The sequence below is a fragment of the Nelumbo nucifera genome, chromosome 1 (assembly GCF_055504915.1).
Source record: "Nelumbo nucifera cultivar China Antique chromosome 1, China Antique-T2T, whole genome shotgun sequence".
Classification (NCBI taxonomy): Eukaryota; Viridiplantae; Streptophyta; class Magnoliopsida; order Proteales; family Nelumbonaceae; genus Nelumbo; species Nelumbo nucifera.
In genome coordinates, this window is record NC_142649.1 from 106,158,908 (window position 1) to 106,172,391 (window position 13,484).

The window sequence follows — 13,484 nt, forward strand, 5'->3', positions numbered from 1 at the left end:
GAATGGATAGGAGGTTTGAATGTCGTTGACTCGTTGTATGGTGTTGAGACTCAACACAGGAATTAGGAGTTCACAGTTCTTGAACGACACTCGTCACCTGTATTAAATTAGCATGTTCAAACTTGTTTTGTATTTTCCATTTCTTTCGGGGCAAAGAGAAATGGGTTCCTTCAAATCTCAAATCAAGGAGGGTACACGGCTTGGTAATCTGCCTGAATCAAGGACCCTATCACCGCCTGATCACCGGGTTTGTTGGATCAGTGCAGTGAAACATTCTATTTATCTGCAATACATAATAGACAACTATATACATGCGCTACTTGTTACTCTGCAAATGAATCGGAGATCTGATCCAACCACTACCTGGGAGCAGCGGTGTCCAGCAAGAATGCAAGATGTTGAGCTGTGCAAACCTTTTGGGTTTCATCGCCACCAAGACTCTGATTCAAGGATGATTTTGGTACAGCGCAACCGGACGGCTTCCCATAACACCATATCTACACAGTGAACAATTTGGACTCAATCAGGTGGGTTCAAATAAAAGTGCAGGGGCCGTTAATTTGATAGCTGCTGCACTGAATGAACTGAACTGACAAGTTAGTTGCTTTGGATTACAGTCAACAAGTTTGTAGGGGGTTGTAGGTTCTTTGATGGCTGAACCGCTGAGGTTAAAATTGAGTAGATTTCATACTATTGAATATTTATTATTTCATTATTTTATTAACGAAGACAGAGCAGTAAGCCATTGAAATCGAATTGGTACAACCGATTCATTGGTTAACCGAATTCGATTTTTGACTGGTTTGTTTCTTTGTTTTTTGTTTTTTTTTTTTTATAATTATAACATATATAAATTGGGATTGGGGGAAGGGGGAAAGGAGAGAAAGAGTTAAAGGAGAATGCAGGGTTGGGGCAATAAAGTAAGAAAAAACAAGATGATGTGGACTGTCTTACTATATATACATATCGATTAATTTAATATAATCACATATTTTGATTTTATTTTCTCGGTTCAATTTGATATTTTATAAGCACCCCTAATTGGGGGAAGATCTTCATGACAAGATAAAGTAATCTTACCACTATGTGGCTGTAGGGTCCTGAGATTGGTAGATTTTGATTCGTACGGGTCTCCCATGGCATGCCAACAGTAGGTTGTTTGAAGATTCAAATATTTAGGCCTCGTTTTGATTGGTGGGAATAGGGGTTTAGAATCAAAATGGGTTATTTCAATTCTAGCTGTTTGGTTGGGTGGAGTCAGAATCTAATTCCCATTCCTGATGGAATGGCATTCCCCCATTTCAGTGAACGTCCATTCTCTCTTTCTCCCTTATGAATGAAACAGACCATTTGGATTCTGTTTTCAGCTACAAACCAAAAGTTTTGGACCCTTAGTTAATCATTTGATGGATTACCTATAATAAATTAATTAGAATTGGTTTTCATTCTCTCACACCCTGCCATGCAAAAAGTTTTGAAGCGTAAACAAATGCAAGTCCACTAATATCTTGTGTTGAAATTTTAATTAATTTTATTGGGATAATGGAGATTGAGAGAAAATGCAATTTTTGCTCTATTTGAGTTATACAACAACTAGCCTAGCCAACGCTCTGCTTGGATTTTTCTTTCCTTTCTCTTTTTTTGTCTTTTTTTATGGTTAACTCTAGTTGGGTTAAAGAGGCAAGTTATGGGTCTCTTGATCCATTCGTGCTTCCTGTGTGAACATTATTACTCTGATTAAAGATTTGTATAAAAAGTTATACCATTTGAAGATGGTAGAAATCCAGAGTCGTTAAATGGCAAAACCTCCCATCAATTTCGACCTGCCCTTTTAAGTTTTAACCTCCGCTAACTTTCGGGAAGCGAAACGAAAAGGCTATAATTTATAGCCTCATCGTTGAATCTGATTCCCTATCTTAGTTATGTAGATAAAAAAATAGAAGAATTGGTAAATGGCAATTGCAGGGGTTGGTCCAAAGTACGTACCATAACGCCTATGGACAATGATCCTGGTGTGGATAAAGAACAATATTGACAATGATCTCATTCTCAAAACTCAAAAGGCATTTGGTAATATCTCCTGAAAATCGTTTTGGAAAACCAAAGGCTCCCCTCCCGAACTGCACCGCTTCTTCCTCGAGAACAGTGTGGTTTGATTCAACAGTGGCTATTAAAGTTGATAGTGTAGCTGATTGGGCTTTAAGTGGGAATTTTTACTCTGGAGACAGAACTTCTTTAATACATTTCTGCGCCCAGATTTCTAAACTAGTTCAGACAATACAGGAGGCAGTGATGGACTTCACCCCTCCCCCCTCGCATCCCACCATCTAAAACTGAATTTTGATGGTGCAACTGCCAAAACTGCATCCAATCTTGGATTCTTTATTCAAAATGGTTTGGACCACTGTCCGTGGACATTTAATGAAAGTTAAGCCCCTTCCAGGTCCCAGCGGTTGAAACAAAAACTCTAGCACTAGTCTAAACTGAGGGTTTGAAATTCAGTTTACATCTTGGTCTTGGTATTACAAATTTGGTGGTGGAAGACTGGAAGGTGATGCTCCAAATGTCATAAAAGCTCTGTTGAGACGAATTCATCTCCCCATTGGCGACTGCACTTGCTGCTAGGCTGCTAGCTGATTGCAGAGCTTACCTCTCAAGATTTCAAATGTGCTCAGTACAGTTTGCTCCTAGACTGGCCAACAATGCCTGCTCATCGTTTAGCCAAACATGGCCCGACCATTAAGCATACTTAGACTTGGTCACTTTGCCCTGATTTTCTGTGCTCTTGTATTAACAAAGACTGTATTGAGAGTGCATGTTAACTGAATTTCGCCTTTTCAGGCTTCAAAAAAAAAAACAAAAAAGTGAAGGCTGAAGTCGTCCTTTTATCTCAAAAGTGGAGAGTTAAGGGCAAGTCAAAGTTCAGGGGGGAGGAAGGAACGTGTTGCACCCCAACTTTTCTTCTATCAAAAAAAAAAAAAAATCAGGAAAGAATTAGGCTATGTTTGGTTGGAAGGAAAATGTAGGGAAAGAAAGGAAAAGGTAGGAAATCTTTAGAAACCTTGTATTGGTTTCCCTATGTTTTCCTTCCTTTCCTTATCTTTACATTCAAACCAAACATAGCCTTAGGTCTTTTCAGGAAAGCAGGGGAGAAAGGTCAATGGTGATTACCATTGGCATATGGAACTTTGCTCATAGTTTTACAGTATGGAGCCATGTTTCGAAATTTGTATCCAATCTCATCACCTGGTGGAAAGGCCATACATAATCTACAATGACCAGACGGTAATATAAGCTGTTCCTTTTTAAAGTTTAAACCCCATTTTGAGACTTCATTTGAAAAGCAAACCAAACTAGTTTGCTCATCCATTATTTGATAACGAGAAAACAAATAAATAAATAAATGAATTACTGTATCTCTCATACTCTCTCGTAAGCTCCTCTGCATCTGTCATAGCTCATACGTATGTATGAAGAATACATACATCACTCTGTCTCTGTCTCTACTATTAGCAATAGCTGATACTCGTTTAGCCATTTAACGAAAGGACTTTAGACTTAAACCAGTGTCGAGCACGACGAAGTGGAAGGATCAAATAAGGCCGGAAGAAGATACTTCCTTCCGTTGGCACCGTAAGCGTTGTAGCTGGCGCCGGTCGAAGGATCCACCAACAGCTGCCCTGCGTAGCCAGGGTATGCCCCCTTCCCGTACACACCAGGGCAAGCTGATGCAACCTCGAGAGGCGCCTCGGCCCGTCCTTGGAAGTACCCATTTCCAAAGGGGTTAGTCACGGTTCCGGCAAAGAGGCTGGCCAAGTTGATCACCATTCCGTCCATACCCACGTCGTTGTTGGGTGCCACCAAGGGAGGGGTCTGGGGTCCGTAGATGGGTTGGTGGAATGGCCACGCGCAGTGACCGGGACACTGAGTCTCCGAGTTGCCCACCCAGATGTATGCGAACTTGTAGCTTTTGCTCTTGACCTGCGAACTCCAGGATGAACCGTGGGTTCCGCACCTGCTCGAGCAGAACCCTTGGACGGTAACGTCAGAGGCCGTCAACACTATATTGATGGCATTCTTTTGGCCTCCTTTTGCTGCTAATTCTACGATTTGCTTGCCGGTGAGAGATTTTCCGAGCGAGTAGTTGTCGAGAATCTGCTTACCCATCTTGAGGGAGAGCGAGGGGTGCTTCTTAGGAGAGGCTAAATGGTAGTATTTCTCGGTGGTTTTCCACCAGGTGGCAACAGAAGGCTGTGATTGGGTTGTCTGCTCTAAAGCTGGGGAAGTGGAAAGAGACGAGACAAAATCAGAGATGATGGCACGCTGGGAAGGCTTGAAGTTGCCATACCAGATGAGGTTTACTGAGATTTCGCCAGAGAGAAGAGGGCCATTGTGGTACTGCAGGAGCTGAGCCTGCTCCTGTACCTGCTCGGTTAGTCTCCTAGCAGCCAATGAGAAATGGAAGAGAGAGACAATTAGCATGAGTTGGAAGAAGAGAGTGGCTGAAGCCATTATGTTGACACGCCAAACTATGGTAGAAGAAAATATGGGAAGGTTGTGTTTGTTGTGGAGGGAAGGTGAGGGTTGCAGAGGTATATATAGTTTCAAGAGATGAATTTTTTAATACAAATAATTGCGATTATTTTACATTAAATAATTGGGAAGAAAGAAACAGCCAAGACAGGGCTGACATAATAAGTTTAGAAGAGGAAGAAGAAGAAGAAAAAGATGGTGACTGGAGTGGAGTATGGTGGAGACTGGAGAGGGTTCCGACGCTCCAAACCTCCAACCAGGCAACAGTTGAAGGCCGTGTTCACTATTATTTTTCTATTGCTAGTAATAGATTTAGATTATTAAAATCTGGGCGTCCCTGTATCCAGCTAAGGCCCCCCCCCCCCTTTCACTTTCAGCAAGTGCCAAAAGCCATTACAGCAGAGACAGTAAATGGGTCACCAATGACGAAAAGGTCCATGTACATTATGGTTTTCTGGACGCGGGATTAGGGGCATCCCAAGGGAAAATAGCAGAAAAAGAGACGTTGAGAAGGCAACAGACAGGCTGGAGACAGTATACTATGTTATGGGGATGCGCGGACAGGCCAACTGGCGTCGTCGTTTTGCGTGGGGCTTTGAGTGAGTCGCTTACTCTTTCATAAAATATGACTATGAGAGTTGAGAGTAGAGAGCATCCGAGGTGAAAAAAACACATAAAAACCACGACTCAGGCTTCTTTAGTTTTAATTTGGGGTTGGTACTTGGTACACAGTACCGCTCGCTGGTTGTGAATTATATTGTGATGTCGGTACTTTCAACGTGGATCAAACAATATCAACATAATCAGATGTATTTGGACAAACAATTTGGTTAATTATTAATGGATCATTTCCAGAGCTTTCAGAACATTAATGTAGAAAATTTGGATGGTTTCGTGTGCTTAATTAATCTTCATTAGCCTAAATAAAATAATTATTTTTAAAGCAAGAGGCGTTGAATGTTTTGGACTGATCAGATGACAAGTAATGGCCCCAGAGGGACGTCTATTTGATTACTTTGCGTAAATGCTTCAGAGGCTTAAACACTAGTTCATTTACACGCAACCCATGAAAATGAACCAGCACTCAGCATTTAGTCAAGGAATCAGAAAGGGCAGAAGAGATGCCAACTGGTCTGGATGGAGAGAGATATAGAGATCTAGAGAGATCGAGAGAGAGAGAGAGAGAAAGGGGTTGGCTGCAGCTTTTCCGTGGTAGCTGTGTTTATCGATACAAGAGAGCAAGCAAGGCTGAAAGCTGTGGTTTTGAAAGTGATGGAGGGGGATGGGGCTGATTGAATCGGTTTTCATTCACTCAGTCTCACTCATACTCTCAAAAAACAATTTGCTAATATGTGCAAAGTGCTAAAACATATGTGGTTAAGGTCATTTGTCTCTTTTCCATCTGAAGCTACACCCCAGACATCTCTTTAATCTTTATTCTTGTCTCAACACTCAAACAAGCGGCAAAGTCGAGAGGCTGGATAGATTCCAAATTCCCAGTTGGTCATTCACTGGTTTTCTCAACAAAATATAATCTATCCTTACCAAAAAAAAAGTAAATATATATTTATATCCATATATACAGCTATTAAAATTGAAAGTATAAATAAATGCATAAAATTTTTATTAATTAAAACATTCTTATTTTTTGAATTTAGTCCTTATCTTAGTAACAAATGCAATTTCAAATATTACTTTTTTACTTCACTAATTTTCTATTATTAAATGCTATATATAAGTTATTTTTCTCAAAAAAAAAAGACTTCTATTAATTAAATTTATACCCAATGTTGTTAATAATGTAAAACCCATGTTTTTTTTAATTGACCAAAAAATGAAACCTGTTCTTCTATCTAGGTATCAAATAAGCAATTCAATCGTCCAGATAAACTGGGTCAATATGTCATAATTAAATAATAAAATTTTTAAATATAAAAACTTGCAAAAAATATAGAAAAATTTGAACACATCTCTAATATTTAATATTAAAGAAAATATGTCTGATAAAAAAGAATTGTTTTTATTAGTGATGGAAATGATACGGAATATTTAAAACAAAAATAAAATTGTTTTCCTACTTGGTTTTGGTGGTAGATCAAAAGTTCAATCTTTTGGGTTAAATGCATCAACCATTCATGTCATAATTAAATAATAAAAATAAAAAAAAAACACAAGAAATTGTAGATAACATTTGGGCACATTTCTAATATTATATATTTTAATCATATTTAATAAAAATAAGTGTGATAAATAAGAATTGTTTTTATATGTAGAAATACTTTTGGGGATGTGAAAATTTGAACCAAAGCACTCATGGTTACTCATGACTACCAAGGCTCATGGTTACTCATGATTACCAAGGCCATGGTCTCACTTGACCATTGAGTTAGTTAAATTATTTGATCATTTGTTTTCATTTTAATATTTGAATGTGTATATGTAAAAGGTAATATTTACAAAATTTAAATTTAAATTATAAGTTTTAAACTATATAATGACAATGTACATATTAAATTACTCAATTTAATCAATATAGATAATATAAGTTTTAAACTATATATTATATTTATTGAAAAACAAGTTTTTAAAGAACATGTTTTTTTTTTTCTTTGAAGAGGGGGAGTAAAGAAAGAACATGTTTTATTTATAACCTGCAAGGTTTCAAACTACAACGTATCCATGCATCATATACACACAAACAAGTGTCAGGTATTTCGATGTTTAATAATTTTGTTTTAGTTTTTTTTTTCAAAATTCTTTTGGGGGTTTGGTTTTAGGCACGTCTATCCCTGAAACCACTCAAAATTTGAAACCACCCCTATTTGTCATTTGAATCACATTTTGGTAGTTTGTTTTTCAAAAAAAAAAAAAAACAAAAACATTTTTGCAATGATTAACTCCAGGATTTGGCAAAAGAGGGCTTCTTGAATCATTAAATTGACGATTCTTTGATGATTCTTGAATCGTCTTGGTGATCTTGAATCACTAAGATGATACAACACATTGAAATTTGAAAAAACTGACATCTTTTATAATATATCATTATAAATATATTATAATAATAAGTCAAATCACGTTAAACGTCTCAACGAGACTGCATTATAATTTTTCTTTTGTATTTAAAAAAAAAAAAAGTGAAACAAAACACTTGTGAAATAGACTGCTTGTGAAATACTCTGGTGCCTAACACTATTTGCTTCCATAGTTCTAGACAAACAAAATAGCTTTTTCACACTTCTCTAATAACTCTCATTCTCATGAGCCATAGGCTAGTGCCAATTTACTTTCATATGGCAGCTTCTGGCTTTGTGAGGTGGGGTCAACATAGACAGTCAATAAGGTATGTTAGGTAAAAAAACTTGAAAAAGCCTCTATATATATGCATTTGTTCAACCAAAAACTAATAGTTTTTTTTTTTTTGTTGTTGAAACTTGTCATAGGGCCCATTTGGTAGGGCTTCTGCAATGATTGAGTTGTATTGACTGAGCCGCTTTGAAGAAGCTACCTAAGATAGTTTCACCATAAATTTGATTTTTTTTGGCTAATGTAAGCCTATTTTTAACTTTCCCTATTTTACCAAGCATGATTCACTGATTTCCTAGTTTCTCAGCTCATGTATTGCGTGAAGTTGTTTTCCTGTGAGGCTATATGAGCTGCACAATCGACTTTCCTGTGAAGCTATTTTTTAGTAGCTTCTTGGAAGTGGTTTAGTCAGTGCAGCTCAATCAACAAGAAATCCTTGCCAATAACTCTTACTAGCTTGTTCAAAGCGTCTCAATGAAAACAGACCAATCAAAGCTGAAGCCCTCCCAAAAGAGCCCTGAAACTCTCGCTTGGTACAGGGTAATAATTGATTTGGTCCATAAGTTATCAGACATTCCTAGCAATTCTTCACTGAACAAATATGTTGAGCATCATATCCCGTAACACATGGGATAAACCTATGGTGTTTTTAAATTTTAAATTATTGTTTATCCTATGTTTATTTTTCTGTTGTATCTTATCCAAGAGAGAGTCTCTCTCCTGGTAAACTTCTAACTTCTGTAACAAATTATAAATACATTCTAATGGATCACTCAAAGTGAGTGAAACCAATTCAATTCAACCTATGTTCGTTCATGGCATCAGAGCCAGCAACCCAACACACCATGTCGAGCTCCACCCAGTCGAACAACTCTCCTTTTCCAGCAAACTCGAACCCTCAATCCTCTCCTATCATTTCCAATGGAAATCTCTCCACCTTAATGTCCATCAAGATGGATGGGAAGAATTACGTCCTCTGGAGATTTCACATTGAACCAGTTATCTTCGGATCCGAACTCACCGGATGCACCGATGGAGCCTTCGAATGCCCTCCTCAACCGTCTAAAAATAATTTGGTTGAAGTCTGCTCCTACACTAGTTGGGTGAAGCAAGATAAACTTCTCATGGGGTGGCTTCTTTCCACCCTTACTAAACTTGATATTGCTCAGTTGGTGGGATGCAGATAATCTCGTGAGGTGTGGCGAACATTGGAAAGACTCTATGCCTCCAGATCTCGAACTCGCATCACTCAACTCAAGAACCAACTTCTCGCCTTGAAGAAATAAGAAGATTCCATGGAGATCTATTTCTAGAAAATCAAGACTATTTCGGACAACCTCTCGGCAGCCGGATCACCACTATCCACTTCAGATATGGTCCACTATACCCTCAACGGTTTAGGGGCCGATTATGATGTGTTTGTTACCTCCATACAAACCTGTCCTGATGAAATTTGCTTTGATGATTTACAGGCTCTTCTGATCAGCCAAGAACTTCGGATAGAGTCCAGACTTGTTGCAGCTTCAATCCCACCTTCGGCCAACTATTCAACCAAGGGTTCTGTTAAAAACCTCAAATACACTGACAAAGATGGCAGAGACAGAGAGTCAACAAACAAGTCAAAATATGCCAACAATCCTTGCCAAATTTTTGGAGGCCGAAATCATTCAGCTTTTTGGTGCCAAAACCGGTACAACAAGGAATTCAAGCCTCGCTCCAAGAAGTCCAACACTGCTCCTACAACTCATACAACTTTAGTTCCTAATGGCACACAATTCAAAGACTATTGATACTCGGACTCTGGAGCAACCAATCACATCACTTCTGAACTAGAGAAGTTGCAAGTTCACTCCCAATATGATGGACCTGATCAGGTCACAATCGATAATGGTGAAGGTTTGGACGTCTCACACATTGGCTCTTCTATTGTTTCTTGCAAATCTCAGAATTTATCTATGAACAATATTCTTCATGTTCCTTCGATTAGCAAGAATCTGCTCTCTGTTGCTCAATTTACCAGAGATAATGATGTATATTTTGAATTCCATCCCTTCTCTTGCACTATTAAGGATCGACGCACGGGTGCTTCCCTCCTACATGGAACACGTAGAGATGGACTCTACAACCTACACTTATCAATAAATAAGGCTGTTCTAGTCACTAATAAGGTTTCCACAACCAAACCATTTGCATACATAGGAGTTCGGACCTCTCTAGATATTTGGCACAATCGACTTGGTCACCCATCGCCAACAATTGTTCGCAAGATAGTCTATGACTCTGCTCTTCCAGCCTCCACCAAGTAGCTGTCATTCTGCTCGTCCCGTCCACACGGGCAGAGCCATCAACTGTTCTTGCTGCCGTCATCTACCACATTCTCATAACCACTGGAGCTTGTAGTTTCAGATCTCTAGGGACCTTGTCCTGTTCCATCAACTGTTCTTGCTGCCATCATCTACTACATTTCTTTTATGGATTGTTTCAATAGATACATTTGGATTTTTCCACTATTTGCTAAATCTGATGCTTTGACAACTTTTATTTCCTTTAAGAAGCATGTTGAAAAACTTCTTGGGTTTCCAATTAAATGTCTTGAAATTGATATTGGCAAGGAATTTATTGCTTTCAAATCATATCTCGCTCAAGAAGGTGTTTCACATCGTTTCTCCTGTCCACATGTTGCTGCCCAAAATGGAAAAATTGAGCGTAAGTATTGACAAATTGTTGAAATGGGCTTAACTCTCATGCACCATGCATCTATGCCACGTGGCTACTAGTTTGATGCCTTTGAAATGGCTTGTTTTCTATTGAATCGACTACCCTCCTAGGTTCTTGTTGGAAAATCTCCATTTACAACTTTGTTTGGCAAACCGGTGGATTATCTATTTCTCAAAACTTTTGGCTACTTATGCTTCCCTTATCATCGTTCTTATAACTCCAACAAGATGGAGTATCATACCAAGGCCTACGTGTTTCTTGGCTACATCTCCGTGCACAAAGGCTATAAGTGTCTGGACATCAACCCTGGTTGTTGCTACATTATTGTTCATGCTATATTTAATGAACAATCTTTTCCCTTTTCTCAGATGGGCGCTTCTTCTCAGCATGCATAGCCTTCTCCAGCACATGGCAGCACCTCTCTTCCTCCCACTTTGGCATCCATCACTCCCTCAGCCGAGAGCCATCAATCTGCTCCACCTCTTCGTTCTGGTGCTGATTCCCTCCTTGCCGTCGTCTCACCGGAACCTACTACTTCAGTTGACAATCCCTCCACCTCAATTGCATTGCCACCTACACAGTCTCTTGCTGATATTGAGCAAAGCCCGTCCGCCACCACAGTTCCCATCTGCAATGTTCATCCCATGGTCACCCGCGGCAAGCAAGGCATCTTTCGACCCAATAAGAAGTACTCTCTTCTTGCATCTCGCTATACTCTTCAAACGGCTGAACCATCTTGTTTCACTGAAGCTAATCGTCACTCACAATGGCGTGTTGCTATGCATGATGAATTTGACGCTCTACTTCACAATGGCACCTGGGATCTTGTGACTCCTAAATCGAACTCCAACATTATCGGGTGCAAGTGGGTTTTTCGCATCAAAAGGAAACCCGATGGATCCATTGACAGATTTAAGGCATGCCTTGTGGCCAAGGGCTACAATCAGTGTGAAGGGTTTGACTATACTGAAACCTTCAGTCCAGTTATCAAACCCACGACTGTTCGGGTTGTTCTTAGCATTGCTATCTTTCGTTCCTGGCCGATTCATCATCTGGATATCCAAAACACATTTCTCCATGATGATCTTTCTGAAGAGGTTTACATGGTTCAGCCCCCGGGGTTCGTTGACACTCAACACCCATCTCATGTCTATCGACTACGAAAATCACTTTATGGGCTTAAACATGTCCCTCGGACCTAGTACTCTAAATTGCATCACTTTCTTCTCTCTTTAGGCTTCACCAGCTCCAAATCGGATTCATCTCTCTTTATCTATGCTAAGGATGCCATTGTGACAAATGTCCCCGTTTATGTTAATGATATTCTGGTCACTAGATCCTACAACTCTCACATCTCCACTCTCTTGCAATGCATGCGATCTCATTTTGCTGTGAAGGAACTTGGACCTCTTCACTACTTCCTTGGCGTTGAAGCCATTAGCACCGACTCTGGTCTATTCTTATCCCAATGCAAATACATTATTGATCTGTTGCGGGATCTCTCCCTTGATGGTGCCAAACCAATCAAGACTCCACTGTCAACATCAATTGTTCTCTCCAAATCTGATGGTGATCCGCTAGCTGATCCTTCCTCTTACCGAAAGGTCGTCGGTGATCTTCAATACTTGCTGATGATAAGTCCTAATCTGTCCTTTGTAGTCAACAAAGCTTTCCAATTCATGCATGCACCGACCACGACTCATTGGGCCTTTGTGAAGTGCATTCTTTGCTACCTGAAGGCCACAGTTGATTATGGGCTCAACATCACCTCTTCATAGTCCACTAATTTACATGTCTTCTCTGACTCAGATTGGGTCAGCTGCCCGTACGACCGACGGTCTCATGGTGGGTTTTGCATTTATCTTGGAGACAATATTGTCTCTTGGTCTTCCATGAAGCATTCTATGGTTTCTCACTCCAACACAGAAGCTGAATACCATAGCCTAGCCATTGCTACCTCTAAGGTTATTTGGCTATGCTCTCTTCTCACTGAACTTGGTATTTCTCAGCCTGCACTACCGACATTGTGGTGTGACAACATTGGTGCCACCTACCTAACTGCTAACCCAGTATTTCATGCGCGGACCATGCACATCAAGATTGACTTCCACTTCGTGCGTAACCTTGTTGCCTCTAGGAATCTTCATGTTTGTTACATTTCCACTACTAATCAAGTAGCAGATATTTTCACCAAGGCTTTAAGCTCTCCTCGATTTTATGCTCTTTGATCCAAGCTTCGGGTGGTCTCTCCCACCATCAGCTTGACGGGGGGTGTTGAGCATCCTATCCCGTAACACATGGGATAAACCTATGGTGTTTTTAAATTTTAAATTATTGTTTATCCTATCTTTATTTTTTTGTTGTATCTTATCCAAGAGAGAGTCTCTCTCCTTGTAAACTTCTAACTTCTGTAACAAATTATAAATACATTCTAATGGATCACTCAAAGTGAGTGAAACCAATTCATTTCAACCTGTATTTGTTCAAAATAAATGATCAATTGTTTCACTTTGTTCTAAACAAACTAGATAGTCAAGGTTGATACCCCAACCCAAATCTCTAATTCTTAGTTCTTATTGGCGACACATCAGTTGTTGATCATCACTTCACATTACCTAGTTCTAATCGAACTGGTAACTCATAGCTCTGGTTGTATAAGGACTCCTAATTAAAGTGCAATATAGAATAGGACACGTTTGCAGTGTTTAACTCCACGACGGAGACTGGTGTAAATTATCTATAAATAAAGTTGATGGTGCGCAATCCGGCTGGTCCTAGCTGTCAACGATCTTGCCTTTGAACGGAGCTACAGGGAGCCTGAAACGGAGAAGATGAGGAAGCTCCGGGGGGAACTGGTATGAATGCTCCGAAGCTCAAGTTAGAATTCTCTCAAAGGCAAGATAAAACCAAATGGCGCAAAGTTCACATAC

The 13,484-nt window shown here is 39.6% G+C and overlaps 1 protein-coding gene across 1 annotated transcript; it reads right to left on the bottom strand.

Moving 5' to 3' along the window:
- Window positions 1–3,322: 3,322 nt before the first annotated feature.
- Window positions 3,323–5,344, bottom strand: LOC104608669 (protein PHOSPHATE-INDUCED 1-like). Its single transcript, XM_010274725.3, has one exon. The coding sequence runs from the start codon at window positions 4,510–4,512 to the stop codon at window positions 3,559–3,561; it is 954 nt and encodes a 317-aa protein (XP_010273027.1). The 5' UTR covers window positions 4,513–5,344; the 3' UTR covers window positions 3,323–3,558.
- Between the last annotated feature and the right edge of the window lie 8,140 nt (window positions 5,345–13,484).

Excerpts from the sequence above, each read along its gene's own strand:
- LOC104608669 (XM_010274725.3), bottom strand. The coding sequence starts at position 4,512 with ATGGCTTCAGCCACTCTCTTCTTCCAACTCATGCTAATTGTCTCTCTC.